At 62.2% G+C, this 22,333-nt stretch overlaps 2 protein-coding genes across 3 annotated transcripts in view; both read right to left on the reverse strand.

Annotated features, from left to right (window-relative positions):
• Positions 1-774: 774 nt before the first annotated feature.
• On the reverse strand, positions 775-7,950 carry WDR18 (WD repeat domain 18). 2 transcript variants are annotated; one of them, XM_040629781.1, is made up of 10 exons: positions 7,710-7,950; positions 6,479-6,589; positions 4,802-4,935; positions 4,462-4,603; positions 3,841-3,984; positions 3,686-3,750; positions 3,470-3,555; positions 3,091-3,257; positions 2,278-2,346; positions 775-2,190 (listed from the first exon to the last, which is right to left on the reverse strand). In XM_040629781.1, exons 1-10 carry the CDS (start codon positions 7,917-7,919, stop codon positions 2,059-2,061), a joined length of 1,260 nt encoding a protein of 419 aa, XP_040485715.1. In that variant the 5' UTR covers positions 7,920-7,950; the 3' UTR covers positions 775-2,058. The 2 variants fall into 2 exon arrangements, with proteins under 2 accessions (XP_040485715.1, XP_040485714.1); XM_040629780.1 differs by having other exon boundaries at positions 3,470-3,594; positions 7,710-7,947.
• A 300-nt stretch (positions 7,951-8,250) lies between these two features.
• Positions 8,251-22,333, reverse strand: part of ARID3A (AT-rich interaction domain 3A) — a 41,289-nt gene continuing 27,206 nt past the window's right edge. The window contains exons 5-10 of the mRNA XM_040628313.1: positions 18,983-19,166; positions 18,412-18,659; positions 16,408-16,704; positions 15,114-15,212; positions 14,588-14,677; positions 8,251-8,597 (exon numbers count right to left, since the gene is read on the reverse strand). Coding sequence (XP_040484247.1) covers positions 8,251-8,597; positions 14,588-14,677; positions 15,114-15,212; positions 16,408-16,704; positions 18,412-18,659; positions 18,983-19,166 — 1,265 coding nt within the window. The remainder of the gene's footprint in view (positions 8,598-14,587; positions 14,678-15,113; positions 15,213-16,407; positions 16,705-18,411; positions 18,660-18,982; positions 19,167-22,333) is intronic.

Genomic DNA, 22,333 nt, shown 5'->3' on the forward strand with positions numbered 1-22,333 from the left:
CATCGGGTGTTGCTGGCATCTTCCCCCCACGAGCATCGGGTGTTGCTGGCATCTTCCCGTCCGGCCGGGACCGCCCGTGATTTGGGGTCAGACTGTATTTCCACGAGACACACACATTACCCTCAGCCTGGATGGGAGAGTGGCCTTTGCTGCGGCCACGCAGCAGCCCTGCCCGAGGCCAGCAGTGCACGGGCTCCCCAAGGCTCCCTGCAGACCTAGAAAATGTTGTCCCCTTACCCATAGGGAAACCGAGTCTGGGCCCAGGTGCGGCCTGTCCAAGGCTGTGTGGTGACTGGAGGGAGAAGTCAGTGGACTCCACCCCCCCACCCCGTGTCCTCCTGCCACAGGCCTGCAGCAGGGCGCGGACAATGGGCAACCTTCCAGGCGGGCGCTGGAGACAGTGTGGGCACAGAGGCCATTTGCATGGTGATGCACCAGGCCGGCCAGGTGTCCCTTGCTGCCCTCGGGCTGGAGTCAGACGACAGCACGCCCCCCCTCCCGCCGCCAGCCCTACGGGAACCAGGAGCCCCCATGGTCTCCTCCGCCCCCATCCACAGGACAGAGCAATGCAGCTGGAGGAAATCCAGGACCCACCAAGTGGGCAGCTGACGGTCCAGGGTGGTGCGGGGGGGGCCTCTGACCACGTGAATCCTCAGGGGATGAGGGGCCCTGGGATACAGCACCTCCCAGATGAAGGTCGAAACCCCCAGCCCATCTCATGGCCCCCCGCCAGCTCCCCTTCGAGCACCAGACCCCCAGAATAAGCCACACGTCTCCTTCCAGAACGTTTAATGGTGGAAGCGAAGCAGGCAGCCAGGCCACGCAGGGACGCCGCACCGGGGGTCTCGGAGGGGCCCTTGCCAGGGCCCAGGCATGAGGTGGGGCTTTGGTCCCCGGGGAACCTCAGCCAAACCTGAAGCCCTCCACCACCTGCTGGACCTTCCGGACACCAAGGGGTGAGGGTAGACCAGGCCCAGCTCACAGGCAGGGACACAGAGACCCTGGTGCTCTGGGGTGGGGGACAGAGTGCCAAGCCCCCGGCCCTGTGTGGGCTGGCATCATCAGGACCTGGCCAAGCCCTTTCCTGCTGTGACCCCCTCCCCATCCTGGCCTTGGGGGCGGCTCGGTGTGTGGGGGGGGTGGGCTTATGGCGTGATGTCCCCAGTTAGCCAGCAGGACCCCTCACTCAGCACGCCCCCCCTCAGCTGCAGTGCGGCTGGACCCCCGGCCAGGGCGCAGAGCCCGAGGAAGGGGCCGTCCCTGAGCCTAGGAGCACAGACGCAGCGTGGACTGTGGGCTCCAGCTGCAGCTAGTACAGCACCTGCTAAATCACACTGATTTTCTGGATCGTTAAGCCAGGCTGTCAGTCAGGGACAGCCTTCTGGAAGGTTCCGAGGATTGCTTTGGGGGCCCACGTGTCCAGGCTGGGGTCCAGGTGCTGGCTGGGTGCAGGTCGCATCCCCAGGGCAGTTCGGACACCTGGCCTCCCTCGGACCCTTGGTGCCAACAAGAAATGTTGTCACCGAGCTGCGTGGGCACGGGTCCCTCTGGAGGACCCTGGCCAGAGCCAGCTGCCCCGGACCCTTGGGAAGCCATCAGAGGAACGGGACCAGAGGGACCACACTGCTCTCTCTGAACCACCCCCGCCCCCAGAAGCCTCCACCTGCACCTCAAAGGCTCCCCCTGCTCCAGTGCCCCCTCCCACCGAGAGTCGCCTGGCCCTCCTGGGTGAGCCAAGGCCCTGGGGCAGCCAGCAAGCCTCTGCAAAGTCTGAGAACCATGGCTTCACGGTGCTACGTGTTAAAAACTGGGCCCAGTGGGTTCTGCTGAGACAGGTCCTGCCACGCGTGCTGCTGAGCGCGGGAGTTGGGGCGGCCCCGCCGCACACAGACGTGCGCGGAGAAGAGGGGCTTTTAGTTCTTTTGTTAGAAACACAACAGCACCAAAAGACCACGCAAACACCGGTGACCCAACATCTGGAGAACATGACCGCTCGTGGGCGTGAAGCTCCCCGCAAGCCGCGGCCTCGGGCGCCGCCGGTCTCGCGGGGGTGAGGGCTCACTTGGCCGGCCGGGTGATGATACGCGTGGAGAAGTCGAACAGGTCGCGGTTGACCTTACGCAGGTTCCGCACCTCGTCCTCCAGCTCGGCCACCCGGATCCGCAGCTGGTCCTGGCCGCCCAGGACGCTCTGTGGAGGGACGGAGTCAGAGGCCAGGGAGCCGGGGTCGCAGTCGGGCGGGGCCCAGGGCGTCGCCAGCCCGCCCCCCGCGCCCACCTTCTCCATCGTGCTGCTCATCACCGCGTGCAGCTGTTCCGCCCGCTGCTGGTGGCTGGGCTCCGAGCCCTGCAACGCACAACAGTCTGCGTCAGCGGCCCGGGCAGCGCGCCATGTGGGAGGCGGCTGCCTGACACCCGCCGACCGAAGGGGAGACTGGGGCGTGGAGCCTGACGTCTCCGTCGAGGCCGCGGGCTCCAACCCGCATGCTCCCGTCTGCTCCCTGCGCCAGGACTCTGCCCGGCAAGGCTCGGGGGCAGAGACGCACGGAGACCAAGGTCAGGCAGCTGCACGGGACAGGCCAGCCGGTCAGCCCGTGCCTCCAGTCCCGGACCCAGCGAAACGGCTGGCCGCCACTGCGGGGGGGAGGCGGTCGGTCTCCTGCTGGATGGCGTCTGGGCACGCCGCCCCGGCCAGCAGACGGGTGATCATGGCCTAGAGACAGGCAGGGGCTCCTGGGCCTGGGGGGCAGGAGGCAATCCCTGGAGGCCCCCGGGCTGGGTGCCGGCGGTATGAGCGCCGCCTGCTGACGGCAGCTGGAAACACAGCGCCTTCAGCTCAAGCTCTGCTCCCGCACGCGCCCTGGTGCGCAGCGCACGTCTGCTCCCAACTTCCCGGCTTTCCTGAGCTCTGGTGCCCGACACCTGGCTGGGGTCAGCCGCACAGTCACAAAGCCTCCTAGCAGAGGGCAGCCGTGACGTCAACCACCACCCCGATCCCCACCGAACGCAGAGCTGCGCGAAGCAGGCACTGGGTGGGGGAGGTCCTGCCGAGGCCCAGGGCAGGTGTGTCCGCATGGTGGGCAGCGCCTACCTGCTGGTGGAGACCCAGGCGCAGCGTGAAGCCCCCGCGGTGCGGCTCATCCCCGTGCTCTGCGCCCAGCAGGTGCTTGTTGAAGTGGGGCAGGGGCAGTCCCGGCCTGAAGTCCGAGCTCAGCATGCTGACCGGCGCCAGCATGATGGAGGCGTTGGTCACGGGGCCTGCGGCGGGGCGGGCCGCAGTCAGGCCCTGCAGGCGGCCCCCACGCCCCCCAGTGGTCCGGGAGCAGCGTTCCCCCCCAACCCAGGGCACCAGACCCGGAGGCGGCAGACGCGTCCAGACAATGCTGCTGTGCACCAACGGGGAAAGCCACATGCTTCTGGGAGGGCAGGAGGAGCCGGTTGGCCCGTGCCCCAAACCTGGGGCGCCTCACCTTTCAGGGTCACCGTCCTGATGCACTGCTTGCTCTGGATGTCCCACAGACGCACGGTCTCATCATGGGAGCCCGAGAGCAGCACGCTGCCATCGGTGGACACAGACAGACAGGTCACCTGGTTCCTGGGGATGGACAAGGTGACCCCGAACCAAGAGCAAGAGAACAGGGCCCCTCCCACCCACACCCCAGCGTCCACGGCCCCCAGCCCCGCACCTGTGCCCTCTGAACACCTTCCCGCTGTCCTGCTCTGGCTGGAAGCTCTTCTCTCTCTGCCCGGGCTGTGGAGGCCAAGAGGGCCCACGAGCCANNNNGCCCTAGGGCCCCACAGACCCCCTGCTTCCCCCACCCCCGCTGCCGCTGCCACTCACCCAGGTGCAAAGGTCGACCTGGAAGATGGAGCCGTCGCTGCCGCCACAGAACAGGTGGTGCTCGGCCAGGTCCATGGTCACGGCCATGATGCCCACATCAAAGAGCACGGAAAGCAGCAGCTCGCCCGATGAGACCTCCCACAGCTGGGGGTGCGGGCGGGTGTGGGACAGGCGCTCCGGCCGCTGCAGCCCGGGCAGCCCTGACCAGGAGACTCTGGACCCCTGGGGAGCTGGGACCACAGCCACCACCCACGGGCCCTGGGGGCTGAGACTCAGCCTGCCCTGGGATGGGACTTGGCTCTCGTGCCCATGACCCCTGCGTTAGCGGCCATCGGCTCCCACCCGTGGCAAAGCCCCGAGGGCTGGGGTGCCCTCAAATCCCCCGAGGTTTGGCCAGGGAGCTGCCAGGCGCAGGCAGCCAAGTGGGAATTTCCAAGCCGACACAGGCTGGACCATCCACCCTCTGGCCGTCCTTGAGGCCGGAAGCATCAGGGGGATTAAGAGCTGTCTGCAGCTGCCAGCCTGGGGGAAGGAGGCCACTCACTGGCTCAGGCTGGCCAAGAACCCGTCAGCTGCCAGGGCATGACTCACAGGTCCACTTGGGGTGTGGGGGGGCCCTACCTTCACTGTCTGGTCCAGGGAGGAGGTGGCCACCCGGGCCAGGGGACCCCCAAAGCCGCAGTGCAGGTCTGTGATGGGGAGAGTGTGGCGAGACCAGACGTGCCGGGGGGACGGGGTTCTGGAGGGGTCCACCTGCAGCACACTGTGTGGCAGGAACAGACCTCAGCGGGGGGTGCCCATGTCCCCACCAGGCCCCTCCCACCCCCTGAGGCTCTCAGATGGCTCCCGATGGCCCCTGGACTGCCAGTCGCCCCCAGTCCCCCAGCCCTCCCACCCTGGGACCCTGGGTTTTCCCACGTGCTCCGCAGCAGACCCAGAGCCCGAGGGGCCCAGCCTCGACCTGCACAGACTCCACACCAGCACCAGGCAGTCTTTGCCCCCCGACAGGAAGTGGCTGCTGTCCCCTGTGAACTGCAGGCACGAGACGTCCTGGTAGTGGCGGCTCAGGATGACCAGAAGGTTCCCCGTGGAGACCTGCAGGGGGCACACACAGATCAGGGCAGGAGACGGGGCGCCGTGCCCACCAACACCGGCTGTGCCAGAGCCAGGGGGTCTGGAAGGAACACTGAGGCCGGGTGGACCACACCTCCTCCCAGCTGTCCTGCCTGTGCCTGTTCCCATCGTGTCCCCAAGTGGATGACGGTCTTGTTTGAGCTCCCACCCCCTTGTCCAGTCACCCAGACCTCTGAGTCCTGGGCATCCTGTGGCCCGAGGACCCCTGTCCAGTGCAGGGCGAGGGAGTGATGTCATCAAGGTGTCCGGGGAGGGCAGGGGTCGTCTGTGTGGACCAGCTGGACCTGGGACCCAGGAGCAGGAAGTCCCTGTCTTCAGATGCCACCATGCTGAGACGGGCCAGTGAGCGGGGCTGAGGGAAAGGGGAGGCCCCAGGTGGCGGGGACAGGTGAGCCCATCATACCGCCCGGGAAGGTGGGGTGGGCTGGGGGGGGCCAGATTCTGTTTTGAGTTGAGCTGTATTCTCCTAGTACACGCGGTTCACATCCTAACTCCTGAGACCAGGCCCTACTTGAATAACGGGTCTTTGCAGGTCTACCCAGTTTAGACTGAGGCCACGCTGGAGTACGGTGGCCCTAACCCTAACGACCGCTGTCCTCACAAGAGGAAAACCTGGAGGGACACACACCCTTCCCCACTGAGGCCCCTGCTCTGAGGATTTCCAGCTTGTTGCCCCATCCTCATCCACACAGGGGGAAGGGGGAAAAGGTGGACAGTGGCAGATACCTGAGTCTGGCCCTCACCCCAGCTGCCCCCTCACGCTGTGTGGGGCGCCCCCTTGTGGTCACGACTTACACCGGCCAGGAAAGCTCCAAGGGTGTGGGGGAGCCAGGCCAGAGAGCAGCCCCCACCAGCCAAGACCTAAGATGCCCGTCATCCACAGAGGGGACACGGATTTCTGCCCGTGCCCTCTGCACCAAGGCAAGGATTTCTGCCATGATGGCTAACCTCTGGGGAACCCCCCAGCCTCAGTTTCCCTCCCTGCACCCAAACAGTCGCTTCCCGGTTTTAGAATCATGCACTGGCGTTTGAAAGTCCCAGGAGTGAAATAACTAAGGCCCCTCAGTCTCTGTGGCACTCTGTGACCTCTGGGGAAGGACAGAGGTCGTTTTACAGGCATGGACAAGCTCGAACAAGGCAGAACATGATTATGTGTCCACCCTCTGGCCCCAAACCCTGCATGGCCTGTGCAGGAGGTGAGGTGGGTCTCCCCCACCCACACAGAACCAAATGTTGGTGACAACATGGCCTAATTTTTTTTTTTAAAGGTTTTATTTATTTATTTGACAGAGACAGAGAGCGTGCATGACCAGGGGGAGGAGCAAAGGGAGAGGGAAAAGCAGGCTCCCTGCTGAGCAGGGAGCCCAACGTGGCTGACCCCACTGGGATCATGACCTGAGCTGAAGGCAGACAGACCGAGCCACCCAGGGGCCCATGACACGGCCTAATTAGCGCAGTGCCTGCAGACCAAATCCCACCACGTTGGTTTTACACCGCCTCTTACCTCCCACAAGTATATGTTCTCTGCAATCCCCGCCAGGACATAGAGGCCATTGGGTGACGTGGTCAGACACGTGACAGGCCCAGGACACATTATCTTCTGCTGCAGCTGGTCCTAGACACACGAGAAGCCTCTGAGCTTCACATGGAACTCAGGAGCTAAGGGACAGTGGGGAGAAAACTCCGAGGGAGCCAGAAAGAGAAGGAGGAACAAGGGTGGTTTGAACAAATCAAGGCTCATCAAGAAGCTACCTGCTCCAGGCTTTGCAGGTGGACGGGGAGGCCTGCAGATTGTCGGGTAAAAGCAGGATGGGGCTTACCCGGGACGGGGGTGTCAAGGCACGGAGGGTCCAGGAAGGAGCTGAGAGCCCACTGGCCACGGTCCTGCCTTCCCTAAGATCTGGCCTGTGATCCTGACCCTGTTTCCTCATCTAAAGGAAAAACTTCACAACTGCGTGCAGGCCACACCAGGCAAAGTGAGAACAGAGCTTGTGCCAAGACTTCAGCTGGTGGAACTGGGCAGCCACAAGCTTCACGGGCTGCACTTTGGGTGTTCTTGCTGTTGTTAAGATTTTATTTATTTATTTGACACAGAAAAAGAGAGCGAGCACAAACAGGGGGAACAGCAGAGGGAGAAGCAGGCTCCCCGCTGAGCACGGAGCCCCACATGGGACGTGATCCCACGACCCTGGGATAATGACCTGAGCCCAAGGAAGACGCCTAACCCCTGAGCCATCCAGGTGTCCCTGCATTTTGGATGTTTTTAAGAGGAGACCCATGGGCCCCTATGCGGAAAGGGCAGTATCTCCTTTTTGGGGAAATAAACGCATCACCCTCCCGGGCCTCGGACTTCACCTCCCAAGATCAAGAGACCCACGAAACTCCAACGGAGACTCCTCCCTTTAATTAAATTTCGCGCCCACGGGCTCTCTCCACTCCCCCAGCCCTGAATCAAGGACGGCTGCCACAAAGACCCACACCCCACTCTCCCCAAGGGACCCACCCTCAGCCCTGCGCGTGCGCGCAGCGCCCTTAACGATCCCACCCGCGTGGCGCGCACTTCCCTCCTCCAACCCCCCCCAGACCCGCGCATGCGCAGCACACCTCAACCGAGACTCCGCATCCCTGCCTCGGTTCAGAAAGCGTGCGGCCCCCACCGACCCTACCCACGACCCCACTCTCGGGCGCCCCGCACGCTCTCCACGAAGCCCGGGCCAGGGCGCCCCCCGCCGCACCTTCCGCTGCAGCTCCCAGGCGCTGATGTAGTTCTTGCCCAGCTGCGCCGCCAGCAGGTACTCGCCATTGAGCAGCGCCAGGCCGCGGGGTCCGGCCTGGCCGCCGCGGTACGTGAGCAAATTGGCGCCCGAATGCAGCTCCCACACCACGCAGCTCCACAGCTGCGCCGCCGAGTCCGTACACACGGCCACTTCCATGGGAGCCGCCATTTTGCCGCCGGAAACGCCCCGGAAGTACGTCATGCCAGCGAGACTGGGGCCCCGCGCCGCGGGGGCTAGAGCACCGCCCACGCGGCTGCGCGGCCGACCGGCGCCGACCACGTGCTCCGAGCGGAGGCTCCCATGCGGCCCGGGCTCCCTCCCCGGCCCGGTTGGCGATCCTGGGGGGAGGCGTCTCCCCAGCCGGTGGGCAGACCGTGGCTCGGGGCCTCCCGCAGCCTGCAGGTCTGGCCCGGCCGTTTCCGCTGGGCGCGGTTGACCCAAGTGACAGAACCTCTCGGATTCTCCTCGTACTAACGTGCGGGTCGTAAAGGGCCGGCCCTCAGGCCCCGATGAGCCCTCGCGCGGGGAGCACGGACCCCGGCCCGCCCCGAGCCCCCTTCTCCGGGCGCCGCGACGTGCACCTTCGTTTCGGGGCCTCGGTGGCGGCCGCGGCACCGGTTGAGTCCGTGGGCCCCGCCGCCGGCGCCAGGTCGTGTCTCACAACAGCTCTGAGAAGCTGGGTTCGCTCGGAAGGGGAGCGCGCGTGACCATCCTGGGCCGTGTGCCCGCAGGCGGCGTGGCGGGGTGCCGGGGCTTCCACCGCCGGGGTCTCCCAGCCCCGCGCCACCGGAGGCCGGGTGGACCCCGCCGGAGCGAGGGCCGGGCTCCCGCCACGGGCGCGGGAATCTGCAGCCCCCGCCCCGGCCGCCAGGTGGCAGGCGCGAGCCTCCGACCGGGAGGCCGGACCCGGAAGGGGCTTCTGCCCTGGCTGCTAAGCCCCGCCCTGGGGCCACAGCAGAAGCAGGCCTGGGGAGGGCGGGGTGTCGCGGGGGGCCTGCCTCGTTTGGGGGTCTGAAAGAGGGGTTTCCCAGATCAGGTGTCGCTTGAGCAGGGAACAACTTGGAGGAAAGGTGAGCAGAGGAATGTGCAAAGGCCCTGAGGCTGACCGTGGAGGATGGAGCTGGGCCATGCAGGACCTGTCAGGCAGTGGGGAGCCTGGATTTTATCCTGGGGTGGGTGAGAGGGCATAAGAAATATAAGGACTTTTGTAAGTTGCGGCGAGCCGAGTGTGCAAGCCCCCAGCAGCTGCCAGATGGGGACGCTCAGACGGGGGCCTCCTGGTTCAAAGACAGGGGCGAGTAGAAACTGGTTTCCTGATTCCCACCCCCAGAACCAGCTGATGCCCCCGCTTCCTCGAATGTTGTTTTTAAAGTGTGACTAAGAAAAAACACCTGGAATGCTAACTTACACTTTCCAAACGTGGGTTTCCCCAAATCAAACCTTTCTTTGACTCCCAAACCCCTGGCACTCCGTGCAATCCCGTTAGAATAACCACACCGTGTGGCTCCCAGGAGCGGGCCCAGGCGGCCTTTCTTCTAAAATCTGCACTTCTGAGTTGTGAAGCAAATCACCGCGAAGCTCTGGGCCTCAGTTTCCCCACACGCACCGCAGGGACACTGTGGTTTCCCACTGCTATGGAATTTGGGTCCTGAGTCTGTCTCTGCTTCCGGGAGGCCTGGAGGTCTCCAGATTCCTGGGTTCCAGGACGCAGGGACGGGCGCAGCAGATATGTGTTGCAGGGTTATAAGTTTGATGCCCGGAGGGCGCTGGTGGCAGGCGCTCGGCAGGGGCAGGCCCAGGCGCCAGGCAGCACAGCTGGATCACAGTCCTGGCCCCTCACAGGCCTCCTTCCCCTGCGTGCCTCCCAGGAGGTCAGAGGTCACCCCACCCCCAGCCCGGGGAGTGTGGAATGAGGACAGACCAGTTGTGTCAGAAGAGGACAGCAGCCACACTTTGGGGGGCGTCTAGGACCACCTAGTCGCCAGACCTCCTTGATGCCAGCTGGGTGGGTGCAGGGTCCCAAATCCAAGTCTGGGAGGGTGTGGCTGTAGCGGCAAAAGCAGGATGGGGGAAATTGAGGCACAGATATTTCCCTGCCCCCCAGCCCCAGTCTAAGCCCTGAATTCTTCATTTATTCTTTTTTCATTATTGAGCACCTGTTTGCAGGCAGTGGGGACACTGAAGAACCAGACCAGACCCCACTGCTCTGGCGTCCCAGCCCAGGGGCACCTTCCTTCCTCGGGGCAGCCCCCCGTCCTGTGCACCAATGACAGGCAGGAGGGAGGATGACTCAGGTGAAAACCCTCTCCTTGTTCCGGCCACCGCTGCAAACCCTGGCTCCTTGCAGGCTCCCTCAGCTCTGCGAATCAGGTTTTGAATGGTTCCTCCTGGGAGCCTCCTTGGACCTCCTCACAAGCTCAGAAGCTCGGGAGGCAGAGGCTGGCAGGCTCTGGGAAGCTGGGAGGGCCGTGAGGGTGCCTGAGCTCTCCCTGGTGCCCCTGGGGCTATGTGACCTCAGGGCCTCCTGCCCTCTCTCTAGGCCTCTTCAGTGGAGGAATGAAGATGTGGACTGGCTGAACCAGTTTGCAAGAAAGGGCCATTTTCCCTTTTATTTTAAGATTTTATTTTTGCGGGGGGTGGGGGAGAGATTGAGAGAGAGCGAGAGCACAAGCAGGGGGAGGGATGGAGGGAAAGGGAGAAGCAGGTCCCCCCTCGCCCCCCAGCTGAGCAGGGAGCCCGGGATCATGACCTGAGCCGAAGGCAGACGCTTCACCCACCGAGCCCCCCAGGCGCCCCAGCCATTTTTCTTCTTAAAAATTATTTTCCCTTTATCTCCTGGGCAGGAGGAGGGGGCCCTTAGAGGCAGGGGGATCCACCGGTCCTCTGACCTCTCTTGGTCCCAAGACGCAGCGGACTTATTTCTGACAGGAGTGGAAAATGCTGTGGATGAAATGGGCCACGGGAGGCGTGTGGAAATGACCCAGCTGTGACAGGAGGGGCAGCTGATTCCGGTCCAGCCAAGTTGACCTTGAGCCCGTCACACACCCTGTGTGCGGGGGGTCACGAGGGTAAATGGATTAGACACCCCAGAAAACCTCTTCCAGCCCAGATTTTGCAGTGCTGGTGTGGTTTGGGTTTGAAGGCGAGAACACAGGATTTCCCTTCCATGTATGCTGAGCCCAGAGTCGCAAACTGCAGCCCGAGAGACACATTTTCCTTTTTATTTTTCCTTTATCTCCTGGGGCGGGGGGTTTGGGGCTACACCTACTGAATCGTGAAATGTGAGGAGGTGACCCAGACCCCAGCGGGAAGGCTGGTGGGTCCCGCAGGCTGGGTCCCTGTCTCAGAAGACGGCAGAGGGCCAGGTGGGACGGTGGGGTGGGGCACAAACACGGCTCCCTGTCACGGAGAGTGACAAGGGGCTTTCCCGGCAGACAGGGAAAGGACGATCCAGGCAGTGGTAAGGAGCTCTGGCAAAGGCCCAGAGGAAGGCCCAGCGAGGAGGGGGCGGGGGCCAGGCCACGCACCCCGGGGGCTTGGGTTCGGAGCGACAGTGGCATCAGAACCTGGCATGGCACGAGACCTAGTTGAGGGGCGGGGGAAAGGCTGGGGCACCCGTGGCCCTGCCACCTCTCTCCTCCCCAAATCCCGAAACAGACACTTTGCACCAGGCCCCCACGGACATGCCGATGGCCACACCCACCCACCTGAAGACTCGGGGCCTGTCCCCTGGGGCGCGGTCCCTGCCGCAGGACAGAGGTTAGACCCTGTGCCCACGGCCCCCCCGGGACCCAGACACGCCCAAAAAGCACCACAGTAAGCGTCTTCTCTTAAAAGTCAGAAGTGTTTTGTCTTGTTTTAATATCTCATCAGCTTTACAGGGTTACAATTGTCTTAAATATTTCTGAAGTTTAAATACAATCTGCATAATAATGTTATAAAATGTAAACTTTCAGTGTTCTTTTAAATTTCAAAATCACACACCTTTTTTTTTTTTCTTCTTTGTTTTTTTCTTTTTTTTGGTCTTTTGTCCTTTTTTTTTTTTTTTTTCCCTTTTAATACCTGAATGTTCTGCAAAAACTGAAATTGGTACAGGCCGCCCTGGCCAGGGCGACAAGGCCAGGCCTGGCCAGAGGTAGAGTCGTTTAAACCTTTTTTTAAAAGTTTTTTTCACTTTAACCTGAGTGCCGGCGCGGTACCCACGCCATCTGACGAACCCCAGAGAAACTTAAATTTCACATGTCAGGAATGAAAGGCTGAATTCATGTTTGCCAAGAAAAAAATGCAAAAGCAAAATTAAAGGGGGGGAAGGACAAAGTGGGCAAAAGTGATAAAAATGGGAAAGTGGGGTTTACAAGTGCAGAACTATGGAAAGTAACCCGCCAGCCCACCCTCCTGCCCAGCCCCCGGCTCGGGGTCCCACGGAAGATTCTGGAAGCCACACCTCCAGCAGGGAAGCCCCAGCGAGCCCCTCTCCACCCTGAGTTTGGGGTCCCCACCCTCGCCATGGCTCGGGAATGAACAGCGCTCAAGCCAAGGGCAGAGACAGTCCGTCCCCGCCGGGGTTTGCATAAGGGGCACCGATGTGCACCCCAGAAAGCTCCCCTTCCCTGAGCCCCGGGGACAGGAGGGGCAGGGGGTTGGATGGGGCACGGAAGGCAGAGGACCCCGCGCGCATTCCCAGACCGGCCCGTGCCCCGCCCCCACCTGTCCCCTACAATCATCACTGGAACAGCAGGCCACACCCTGAGTTACATCCGGGAGGCCACATCACCCCCGCGACACGACCCGGTCCAAACACACCGACACGCGCCCGCACTACAGGCCTTCCAGGCGCAGGGGCCCCAGAGGGTGCGGCGAGGGGAGAGGGGCTGGGGGTTTGGCATCAAGAGTCTGACCTGAGGTAGAAAGAAACGCGCTGCACACACAGCCCCGCACACGGGGTGCGACCGGGAAACCCTGAAGGTGGGGGGCCAGGGTGCCCCCGGGTCAGGCTGGGGCGAGGAGGGGGCTTCTCTGCTCGGAGCCCGACCGCCCACCATGATTGTGCTGCTGCAGTGAGAGAGGGAAAGGCAGAACCTCCCAGAAGGAAAAGCAGAGAGGAGACCCCGCTCCTGGAAGGCTGGGGGTGGGGGCATCGATGACCCTGAGATATTCCGAAGACACAGCACAGCCCCAGCCAAGGACAACCCAGCCTTGGGGGCCCAGGACCCTCCCCCCTCGGGTCTCCCAGGTCTCCCAGGCTATGAGAGGGTGCCTGGTTGGGGATGCGGGCAGGCTGCCAGGCCAGCGCTGGCCCCCTCAGCCTCGTTAGGCCGGGCTCCTGAGCCCAATTAGAGAACACAGGCTCCCCCGGGAACAGCTGAGTCAGCGCCCCCCTCCCCATGGAAATCCCGCTAGGCAGCAGCAAGAGCACGACCCAACACCACCTGGTCCACCGGGACCCGGCGGGTGCCAAGAAAGCCCCCCCACCCGCCTGGGGCCATAGGACAGCAGGCGCTGCCTCACCAGGACCCCCGCCAGCCCCTGAAGTCACCTCCCAGCAGCCGTGGGCCCCGACACCCACCTTCTAACCAGGAGGAAGGATCTGCAGAAATGGGGTGCGGCCTCCAGTTACTACAGTGGGCAGCTGCGGCCCCAAGCAAAGGGGCCGGGAGAGAGGAAGGGACAAAGTTAAGAAGACAATGGAAAGGGGGGGTGCTCAGGATGCCGTGGCCCCAAAACCTCGCCCTGAGCTAAGCCCGGCTCACCCCGTCCCCCGGTACTGATAATGTCCCAGAGTAGCCCTTCCCGCCCCCAGAGCGCCCCCAGGCCACATTCATCCCTGAGACAGGAGCCTGGGGGCTGCGACAGGTGGAACCCCCTCCCATGCCCAGGGCCTTCGTCCTGCCCATCCTCCTCTCTAGTTAAGACTTCCAGTCTCTGGCTGGAGGGCCAGCATGCAAGCACAGCGAGGGAAAAAGGACCCCAGGTGCCTCGGTCTGCCCCTCAGCCATGCGTGCCCCCGGCCCATGCACCTGAGTTCATCACCTGTCCTGGCTCTGGCCCCGGGCGCGACCTGCGCCTGCCAGCTGCCCACCGCACCACAGGAAACACACAAGGAACCCAAATCAGTCATGGGAAAATAGAAAGGGTATTACTTTCCTTTTTCTTTCTTTTTTTTTTTTTGTGTGTTTTTTGTTTTTGTTTTTGTTTTTTTTTTTTGCTTTTTCAAGTCCAGTTTCCCTGAATGAACACAAATATATAGATATATATATCCTTTTCCTAAGGTTTGATTCCTCCCCCAAGAATAAAATAGATTATTTACAAAACAAAACCCCGAAACCTCTTAAAAACCCTATAGATCTTAACTATCACTGTTTCTTTAAAAAAAAAAAAAAAAAAAGTTCCCAAAAGCAACAAGAAAAAAAATCCAGCTGTTCTTGGCTCAGGGGTTTCATTCAACACAAGGAGCTGGGTGTGGTGAGTGTGTGATGAATGGGGGGGGGAAGGAAAAAAACAGACAAAAATGAAAACACACAGTGCAGAGATGTATGAGGTAAACAGGATCGGCCTTCCATGGCAACCGGTCCACACAGAACCCAGACCCCAGTCAGTTGGTCCAGCAGGGCTGCAGCCCTTGGAAATACGTGCCCCTCTCTCTTCCGATTTCCTTTGCTGCTCTCACAATTCACGTCTCTGAATGTCCGAACCTGAGTAATTCAAGTGTTCCTTGGTTTTCCCCTGTTTTATTAAATTTTCTTTATATATATATATGTGGCAGGTGGGGGCCACCCCGCCGGCCCTGGCTGCCCGCGCTGCTGCTGGTCCCGCTGCTCCCTCCCCGGTGCCGCCACCGCCCGCGCTGCTGCTGGTCCCGCTGCTCCCTCCCCGGCTGCCGCCACCGCCTTTGCTGGGAGCTGAGGGTGGCTGGGCAAACAGCACTCCTAACGCGAGGACAGGAGGAGAAACACATCATGTAGTTGCAAGATTACACGGCAGGCCCACGGGACGCCCTGAGCACGGACCCCCTGCAAAGTCACCCGGGGACCTGGGCCTGCAAGGGCTACACATCCCTTCTCTGTCCCTTGGAGGCACCTCCAGTGAGCAACCGAGCTGCTCGGTGTCCACAGCACCTCCTGGTGGCCTACGCAAGCTACTGCCTGGCTACACGGTGTTTGAGAAGGAACTCTGGAACACCACTCCGCGTAGGAGGCACAGAACAAAGACTATGTCCTTGGGGCCTTGCTCTGTGCTGAGCACCATGCTGAGTACCCCACATGGACTGCCTCACTCTGGTCTCACGAGGGCAGAGCCCTGCTGGACAGCCCAGGGGGCAACCCAGGACTCCCAGTGCTCAAGGACGTGGGGCGGCGTTCCTACCTGTGTACAGGATCCCGTTAATCTCCACTGACATGCTAATACTGTTGCTGCCGTTGGGGCTGGTCAAGTTCGCAGCTGAGTCCTGGCGGGTCTCACAGGCTGTGGGAAGAAGAAACCACGCCGTCTGTATTAAGTACATGCATGCGAGGACCTGCTTCTGTCACCCCCCTGGGCTTTGCCAGTCACCACGCTGTGGACTGTATCTGTCATCAGCACACACAGTAGGTGCTCAATAACTATTTATTGAAGAAGAATGCATTTGTCTAAAATTTGTTTTTCTCGTGATGGTAAGTCTTTTTTTTTTTTTTTTAAAGATTTTATTTATTTATTTGGCAGAGATAGAGACAGCCAGCGAGAGAGGGAACACAGCAGGGGGAGTGGGAGAGGAAGAAGCAGGCTCATAGCAGAGGAGCCTGATGTGGGGATCGATCCCATAATGCCGGGATCACGCCCTGAGCCGAAGGCAGACGCTTAACCGCTATGCCACCCAGGCGCCCCCTCACGATGGTAAGTTTTAAGCCACGTCAGCATACCCAAAATCATCTCATTCTTAAGAGCCGCAGAGTGGTCTAGACTTGACTTGCTCCATCCCCTACGGATGGACACACGAGTTGCTTCAAGGTTTCACCATCACAGCTGACATCAGGCAAAACCGCAGTGGGCACCCTTGGGGACGTGTCCTGCCTTGAGCGTTTGCACTAAGCTTTGCTCCACATACCAAGTGGAATCACTGGGTCACAGGGCAAGAATGTTTTCTGTTTTAAAAAGAGATTGCCAAATTGCTGGGACGCCTGGGTGGCTCAGTCGGTGAAGTGTCTGCCTTCGGCTCAGGTCATGATCCCGGGGTCCTGGGATCGAGTCCCGCATCAGGCTCTCTCCTCAGCAGGGAGCCTGCTTCTCCCTCTGCCTCTCCCTCTCCCCCTCTCCCTGCTCGTGCTCTCCTTTTCTCTCTCTCTGACAGATAAAAATAAAAAATAAAAAATAAAAGATACGGCCAAATTGTCACCTATTTACACTCCCACCAGCAGGACTCAGCAGGCACATTTTCCCATATCCTGACCAACATCTGATATTGTCAAACTCTGATGGCTGAAAACTGGTATCTCCTTAGCTTGCAGATCCCCGACTCAGCTTCCCATGTGCATTTTCTACTAGACACAGCTGCCTGTTTCTTTAATTCATTTTATCTTTTTTTTCTTATTGATTTGTGAGCACTCTTTACATATGTTGACTGCGAGGCCCTGATTTAGTTACACGGGCAGGAAGCAGGGAGGGTTTGGGGCGGGGCTGGTACCTTGGCTGTTGATGCGAATGCTCATCGGCAGCTGGGCTGTCATGGCCAAGAAATTCTGCTGCAGGGCTCGCTGCATGAGCCGGTGTTGCTCGTCTGCCACCAGGGCCATCTTCTTCTCAGGAGGCTCCCCAGACTCCAGCTTCTCCCGCAGCTGCTCCAGGGCAGCGGCCTGTGCGGCCACGGCTGCCTGGGCTGCCGCCGCTTGCACTGCAGCCGCCTGGGCTGCCACCACGGGGTGGCCCGCCAGGGAGACTGGCAGACGGCCAGGGACGGTGATGGGGATGGCTGAGTCCTCCTCTAGATGGGAGAGAAGACAAGTTGATGACCAGACACGCACTGGCGGAGCCTGGTCCTGCCTTCCCGCGAGACCTCTCCAAGGAAGCGGAGAGGCTCCAGGACAGACACGGGTGCTGGGGAGTCCTTTCTGAGGTCGACCTGGTGTTGGAAACTGTGGCCGTAATGCCGTGAGTGTCACAGCGGCTGTCGCGACACGGCACAGCGCGGACGTTACCCGGAGAGCCTGTGACAGCGCATGTCGCGGACGGCACTAGCGAGAGCAGCGAGGCCTCCCCACACGTCCTGTCCAATGCACTCAACACGACCCGTCTGGAGAGGCCATCTCAACGACCCGGTGCTGGCCCCACACTCCTACCCCCACTTCGTGGATGAGGGAACCCAAGCTCCCGGAGGGAACAGCGCTGCAGAAGCAGAGCTGGGACTCGAACCCAGGCAGCTCAGCTCCAGGACCAGCTCCCACCCATCCCCCTCCTCTGTGGTGGAAACCAGTGTCCCACCGTGACCCGCTGTCTCTTCTTTTCTCGATCCTCCCCACCGTGTCCTTCCCATGTTGCCCGGCGCAGCCAGCATGCTGGCCCCCTCCCCCACCTGTGCCAGGCCCTCTGCCAGAGGCTTTGCGGGGCTCCTTCCTTTGCCCCCCTCTTCTGGTCGCACTTAAATGCCACCTGTGTGGGAGCCTCTGGACCCATCACGGTGGGCCCACCGTGGCTGCGTATGGCTTCCTGGCTCTCTCCCGTCAGGAAACGCTCGTTCCCGCCCGCCACCATCTCCCCAGCTCCAGTGCCAGGCCTCACGTGCCGTGGATGCCTGATAAGCACTCGTGGGTACCGCTGGAGCTCCCCGGCGGGGGGGGGTAAACTGAGGTCCACAGAGGACTGAATGAGCGGACGTTGGGAAGACCCCCTTCGCCTCAGATCTGACCAGCCTAACTGTGGGGATGACCCTGGGTCCTCAGGCCACCCCAGGAGGCAGGGAGACACAGCCCACGTGGCAGATGGGAAACGGGCACCCAGGTGACAGCCTGAGGCCTTGCAGCTGCGTGTGCTGTCGGTGCTTCTGCGTTAGGAAGGTTCAGAGGCTCAGCGGGAGAGAGGGCTGTGATCGACTGGTGACGCCGGCCACGGATGGGGGCTCCCTGTAGGACACCCGAAAACTCGGCCCGCTGGGCACTGACACATGGCACGCTCCCCCTTCTATAAACGTACAGATGCAGGGTAACTTTCCCCATGGTCCCCGGCAGGAAGCAGGATGGGTGAAGGGTCAGCCTGATAGTTACAGGGTCACGGCACCTGCCGGACGGTGTGTTGAGAAGGTTCAAAACCTCGCAGGGGAAAGACGACAGCATCGGCTAGTAATGTCTGCCATGGGCGAGGGACTGGGAAAACCTACGGCGATTAATACTGTCATATTATTGCAGGCCGACCTGTGGGCCAACGATACAGTAACCCCTTAGCAACGCCCGCCGCAGGGTTAGGAGAGAATACAGCGCTCAGTTAACAGCGTGGGCTTCGCGGGGACTGGGACGGCGGCAGTCGACTAGTAATGTCTGCTGTGGACACAGCGTGGGCAGACGCAGCCCCCGCCATGGGGTCTATCGTTCTGACCTGGTTACCTAGAGGGTGACAGGCGTCCCCGTGTCCCCTCCAGGGTCAGAAAGCCTGGCCCAAGCAGAGCTAAGGTCGGGCCCCAGGCACGTGCGTCCCTTACCTTTCTTGATCTTGGGTGCTGGGGCGATGGAGCTGCCGTTGGTGCTGGCGGCAAGGCCCAGGGCGGGCACGGGCAGCTTGGGTGAGGACAGCATGCCGTGGGCCCCGCCGGGCGAGTAGGCGAACAGGGAGCCCCCAAAGCTCTGGCGTCGGCCCTCCCGCCGGTTGCTGTCGATGGCGGCCTGGAGCTCATTGGGGTTGCTGAGGCCGCGCTTCTCACACTCGTAGGGATACAGGTATTTCATGTACCTGGGTGCAGGGGCACGGGGCAGGGTGGCACCGGACGCCTCTCGTTCCTCCCGCCCGTGGGGCCCGGCTTCATTCCCCAGCCTCAGACCCCGGCTCCCCACCCCGGCCCCAGGACATGTCCCCCACCCCCAGGGCTACTCTCACTAATCCCTCCACACTCAGCTGGGACAGCCCTCACCCACCACCCCCCCGACGTTCCGGGGACGCTCACGGGGCCGGCCCCTCCGTGGTCCACGGCCGCCGCGCCCCCTGCTCCTCCCCAGAGACCCTGCTCCTTCCAGCCCTGAATGCCTCCCCTACCCTGGGCCACGGCGGGCACTCACTGGGTCCGCAGGGTGAAGGCAGCGCTGGTGATGGACGTGGGCAGGTTGAGGCCCTTGGTGATCTCCCGCCACAGCTTCTTGTTGATGACTTCCACCAGGCCGCCCTTTTCAGTCACCAGCACGTACAGCATGAACAGGTCAAGCACCTGCTTGGCCATGATGGGGATGCGGTTCACGGGCGTCCCTGCAGGGAAGGGGCAAGCGGCGTGGGTGAGCTGGGGGTGCTGCCACCAGGGGCCAGACAGCAGCAGACAGCGAGTCCGTGGCTGACGTCCAGAGAGAGGTCTCTCCTCACTCGGGGATGCTAAGCCGCATCCCTGGCCCCACCCCCTCGGTGCCAAGAGCTCCCCATAGTGACGACCGTGGACGTCCCTGACGCTGCATCTCCGGGGGGTGAGACTACCGGGAGATCCCCCCTTGAGAGAGCACGAGGAGGCCTGTTTCTCCATCAGTGATCTGGGCTCACTGCTGGTCTCACCTGGGGGTACAGGGATGGGGAGAGGCTGCGGGGCCAAGCTGGGGACGTGCACGAAACGTGGCCTTCGTCAGTTCTACTCCCCACGTCACCGACCACAGCTGCCGGAACAACTCTGCCTGTGCTCCCAGAGGCCCTCGCCCTCCTGCTCGGGGCTCTGCAGTTGGGAGGAGGCAGAGCTCCGTCCAGCCACGCTGCAGCTTAGAGAGCGGGCAGTGGGCTGGCCCAGGCAGGGGAGGGCTGCTCCCAGTACATCGGCTTGGTCCCCCTTTCCATCTGCCCTGAGCCTCAAGCCTCTGCTGCTGTCTCTGTCCCCCTCGTGCAGGGACCTTCGGCTCGGCCTGCGTGGCACCTTCCTGGCTGGGGGTGGAAGGGACCCCCGTTCAGACCTCTCCCCGCCGGTGCAACTCTGGGGCACCGTCTGTGGCCCCCAGCTGCTGTCCTGTCCCCCGGGGCCCCCCCGCTCGGATCTCCTGACGCCCAGCCTGGCACACGGCAGGTGCTCAAGAAACGGGCCTGCAACACAGCCTTTGGGGCACACCTGCTCCCGGAGAAGGCCCGCACTCCCGGGACCCTGACTCCTGGTCCCCGGACCTGAAGGTTCTGGAACCACCCCTGGCCACTCCTGCTCTTTCCAGGTTTCAGAACCCACACTAACAGAAGACCACCTGGAAGGGGCAGAGGGAGGGGGACCGCAGATCCCCGCACCCCTCCCCAATTTGATTTTTCAGCCCAAGAGGGAGAGAGGAAAAAGCAACCCCCAGCGCCCCCGGCCCACCAGGGACATGGTGTAGGCTCTGCACTGGGAAAGAACAGAACGAATCCCACAAAAGAGCCTCTGGGGACCCGGGGCCGTGCTCTGCAGCCAGGCCTGGTCGGATGTTTACAGAAGGAGCAGGGCGGAGAGCAGAGAGGCACCCGGACGATGGGGCCGTGGGGGCAGTGGGGGAGATAAGGAAGGGTGGGGAGGTCTTCAAGGAAACAGCAGGAGGGTGCGGTGCAGGCAGGACCCCTCCCGCATTCCCAGCCCCCAGAGAATTCTGAGAGGCCTTTACTTTGCAAATGATGTGGGGTAAAAAGTACTTTCTGTCTGGAGTGAAGAAGGGCTTATGGGATGCAGAACACAGTGCGCGGGCGTGGGGGTGGGGGCATCTCACAGACTCTCAGTCCCAGAGGCTGCTAGTTACAGCGGGCGAGGATCCAAGAAGAAGGCAAGGCAGAGGGGGACCTGGGGCTGGGTTCTGAGGGATGCATAGGAGTTTGCTGCCCCCCTGCCCTCTGGGGGAGCCTGACTTGGTGAGAGAGCCAGGGCTGGACTCAGACCCTCACAGCCCTGCGTGCTGCACTGCTATCTGCACCCTCCCTCCCCCGCCCATACATACCCAACGGCCACTCACCATACTTTCTGAACCTCCAGGACACCAGGCCCAGTCTTGGGCAGGATGGGTGGGCTCCGGGCCTGGAGGCTCAGTGCCCCCCAGCAAGGTGGTGGCATGGGGGGTGGGTGGGGGGCTCCGGCAGGTGTGGAAGGGTTGATAAAGAGAGTGGGGGAGGATCTCTCTGACCACACGGTGGGCAGCCGGCCCTGGCTGGGACTGCTCCCAACGATAAGGAGGGGGGCCCCCACCTCAGGACTGGGTCTGGATTCTTCTGGCCGGCACGGCACAGGAGGGGTTAATGGGAAGGCCGGGGCCCCTCCCCTTTCATCTCCTTCCCTTCCAGGCTGCTGGGCCTGTGTTTACAGAGGCTGTTGGAGAGGGAGGGGCATGCAGAGAGCCCTGGACAAAGCAGCCAGTGGCCAGCCCCTGCAGTGGGCCCAAGTGGACCCTGAAGTACCCTGGCCGCCCCCGCCCCTTCCTGCCTCTAGGGCTCAGAGGGCACATCCCCTCCCCAGGCCTCAGTTTCCTTCCCTGAAAAGCAGGAGTGTAATAACTCCCACCAGGGGGTCTGTCTTTGGTCTGCAGCGGGGGCCTCTAGAAACCTCCATCCTCCCGGATCTCTCTGCCCTGTGGTGGCCCTGAGCCAAGGCTGAGGCTGCGGGTAGGGCTGTGGGGCCCGACCTGCCGCCCCGGGGGCTTCTCTGGGCTTGGCCCACCTGAACACCCCAGATACCCTCCCATGTCTGGGTCTCGGTTTCCCCACCAGACCGAGGCTAGGCTGGGCCTGTGGCTAGGCTGGGCCATTTATGGCGTCCATGTCACCCCAGAGCCAGGGGGACCGGGGTGGGGTGGGCCTGGCAAGCTGTTGGCGAGTGATGAATGCAGCCCAGCACTTGGTATGTTTGGGGTGCTGCCACACTGTGAGAACTGCTTATGGCCCATCTTACAGAGGGGGACACTGAGGCCCCCAGAAGGCTCAGGGGAGGGGCCAGGACTGGACCTCGAACTGGCAACCACGGAGCTGGGAAGCCAACTCGAGGAGCTCCTACTGTCCCAGTGCCTGCTGCCTTCCCCGGAATCCAGCCCTGCTCTGCGTACCAGCTCTGCTGCAGGGGACCCTAGGGGCAGCAGGGGGACCCTAGGGGTGGGAACCCCACGACACCACGGGTCAGGGCAGCAGAAGTAGCCAGGGCTGGCAATTCTGGGCTGGGGACCAGAGACGACCTACCCAAGGACCCACTGCTTAGATGCTCCCAGCTGTGCCTCCCCCCATCAGACCTGACTGCTGAGCAGACCCCGCCCTCCTGCCTGCCGGCTCCGGACCCCCTGCTCCCCGGGACCCCCAGCGGCGGTCCTCACCTCGCTTCTGCATGAAGCTGAACAAGTCGTCCAGGAACTCCTTCCTCTTCGGGTCCCCATCCAGTTCGTAGAGCTGTGGGGTCAGGGAGGGGACGGGTCAGTTAGCCTCAGAGCTGGGGTGGGGGCGGCACGTCCCCA

The sequence above is a fragment of the Ursus maritimus genome, unplaced genomic scaffold (assembly GCF_017311325.1).
Source record: "Ursus maritimus isolate PB19 unplaced genomic scaffold, ASM1731132v1 scaffold_14, whole genome shotgun sequence".
Lineage (NCBI taxonomy): Eukaryota > Metazoa > Chordata > Mammalia > Carnivora > Ursidae > Ursus > Ursus maritimus.

What these genes read in the sequence shown, in the direction of transcription:
- WDR18 (XM_040629780.1), bottom strand. Translation starts at nt 7,919, where the DNA reads ATGGCGGCTCCCATGGAAGTGGCCGTGTGTACGGACTCGGCGGCGCAG. An exon ending in CCCTGGACCAGACAGTGAAG is followed by an intron (nt 3,985 to 4,461) that starts GTAGGGCCCCCC and finishes CCGCACCCCCAG; the next exon opens with CTGTGGGAGGTCTCATCGGG. An exon ending in TGAGCAGCACGATGGAGAAG is followed by an intron (nt 2,191 to 2,277) that starts GTGGGCGCGGGG and finishes GTCCCTCCACAG; the next exon opens with AGCGTCCTGGGCGGCCAGGA.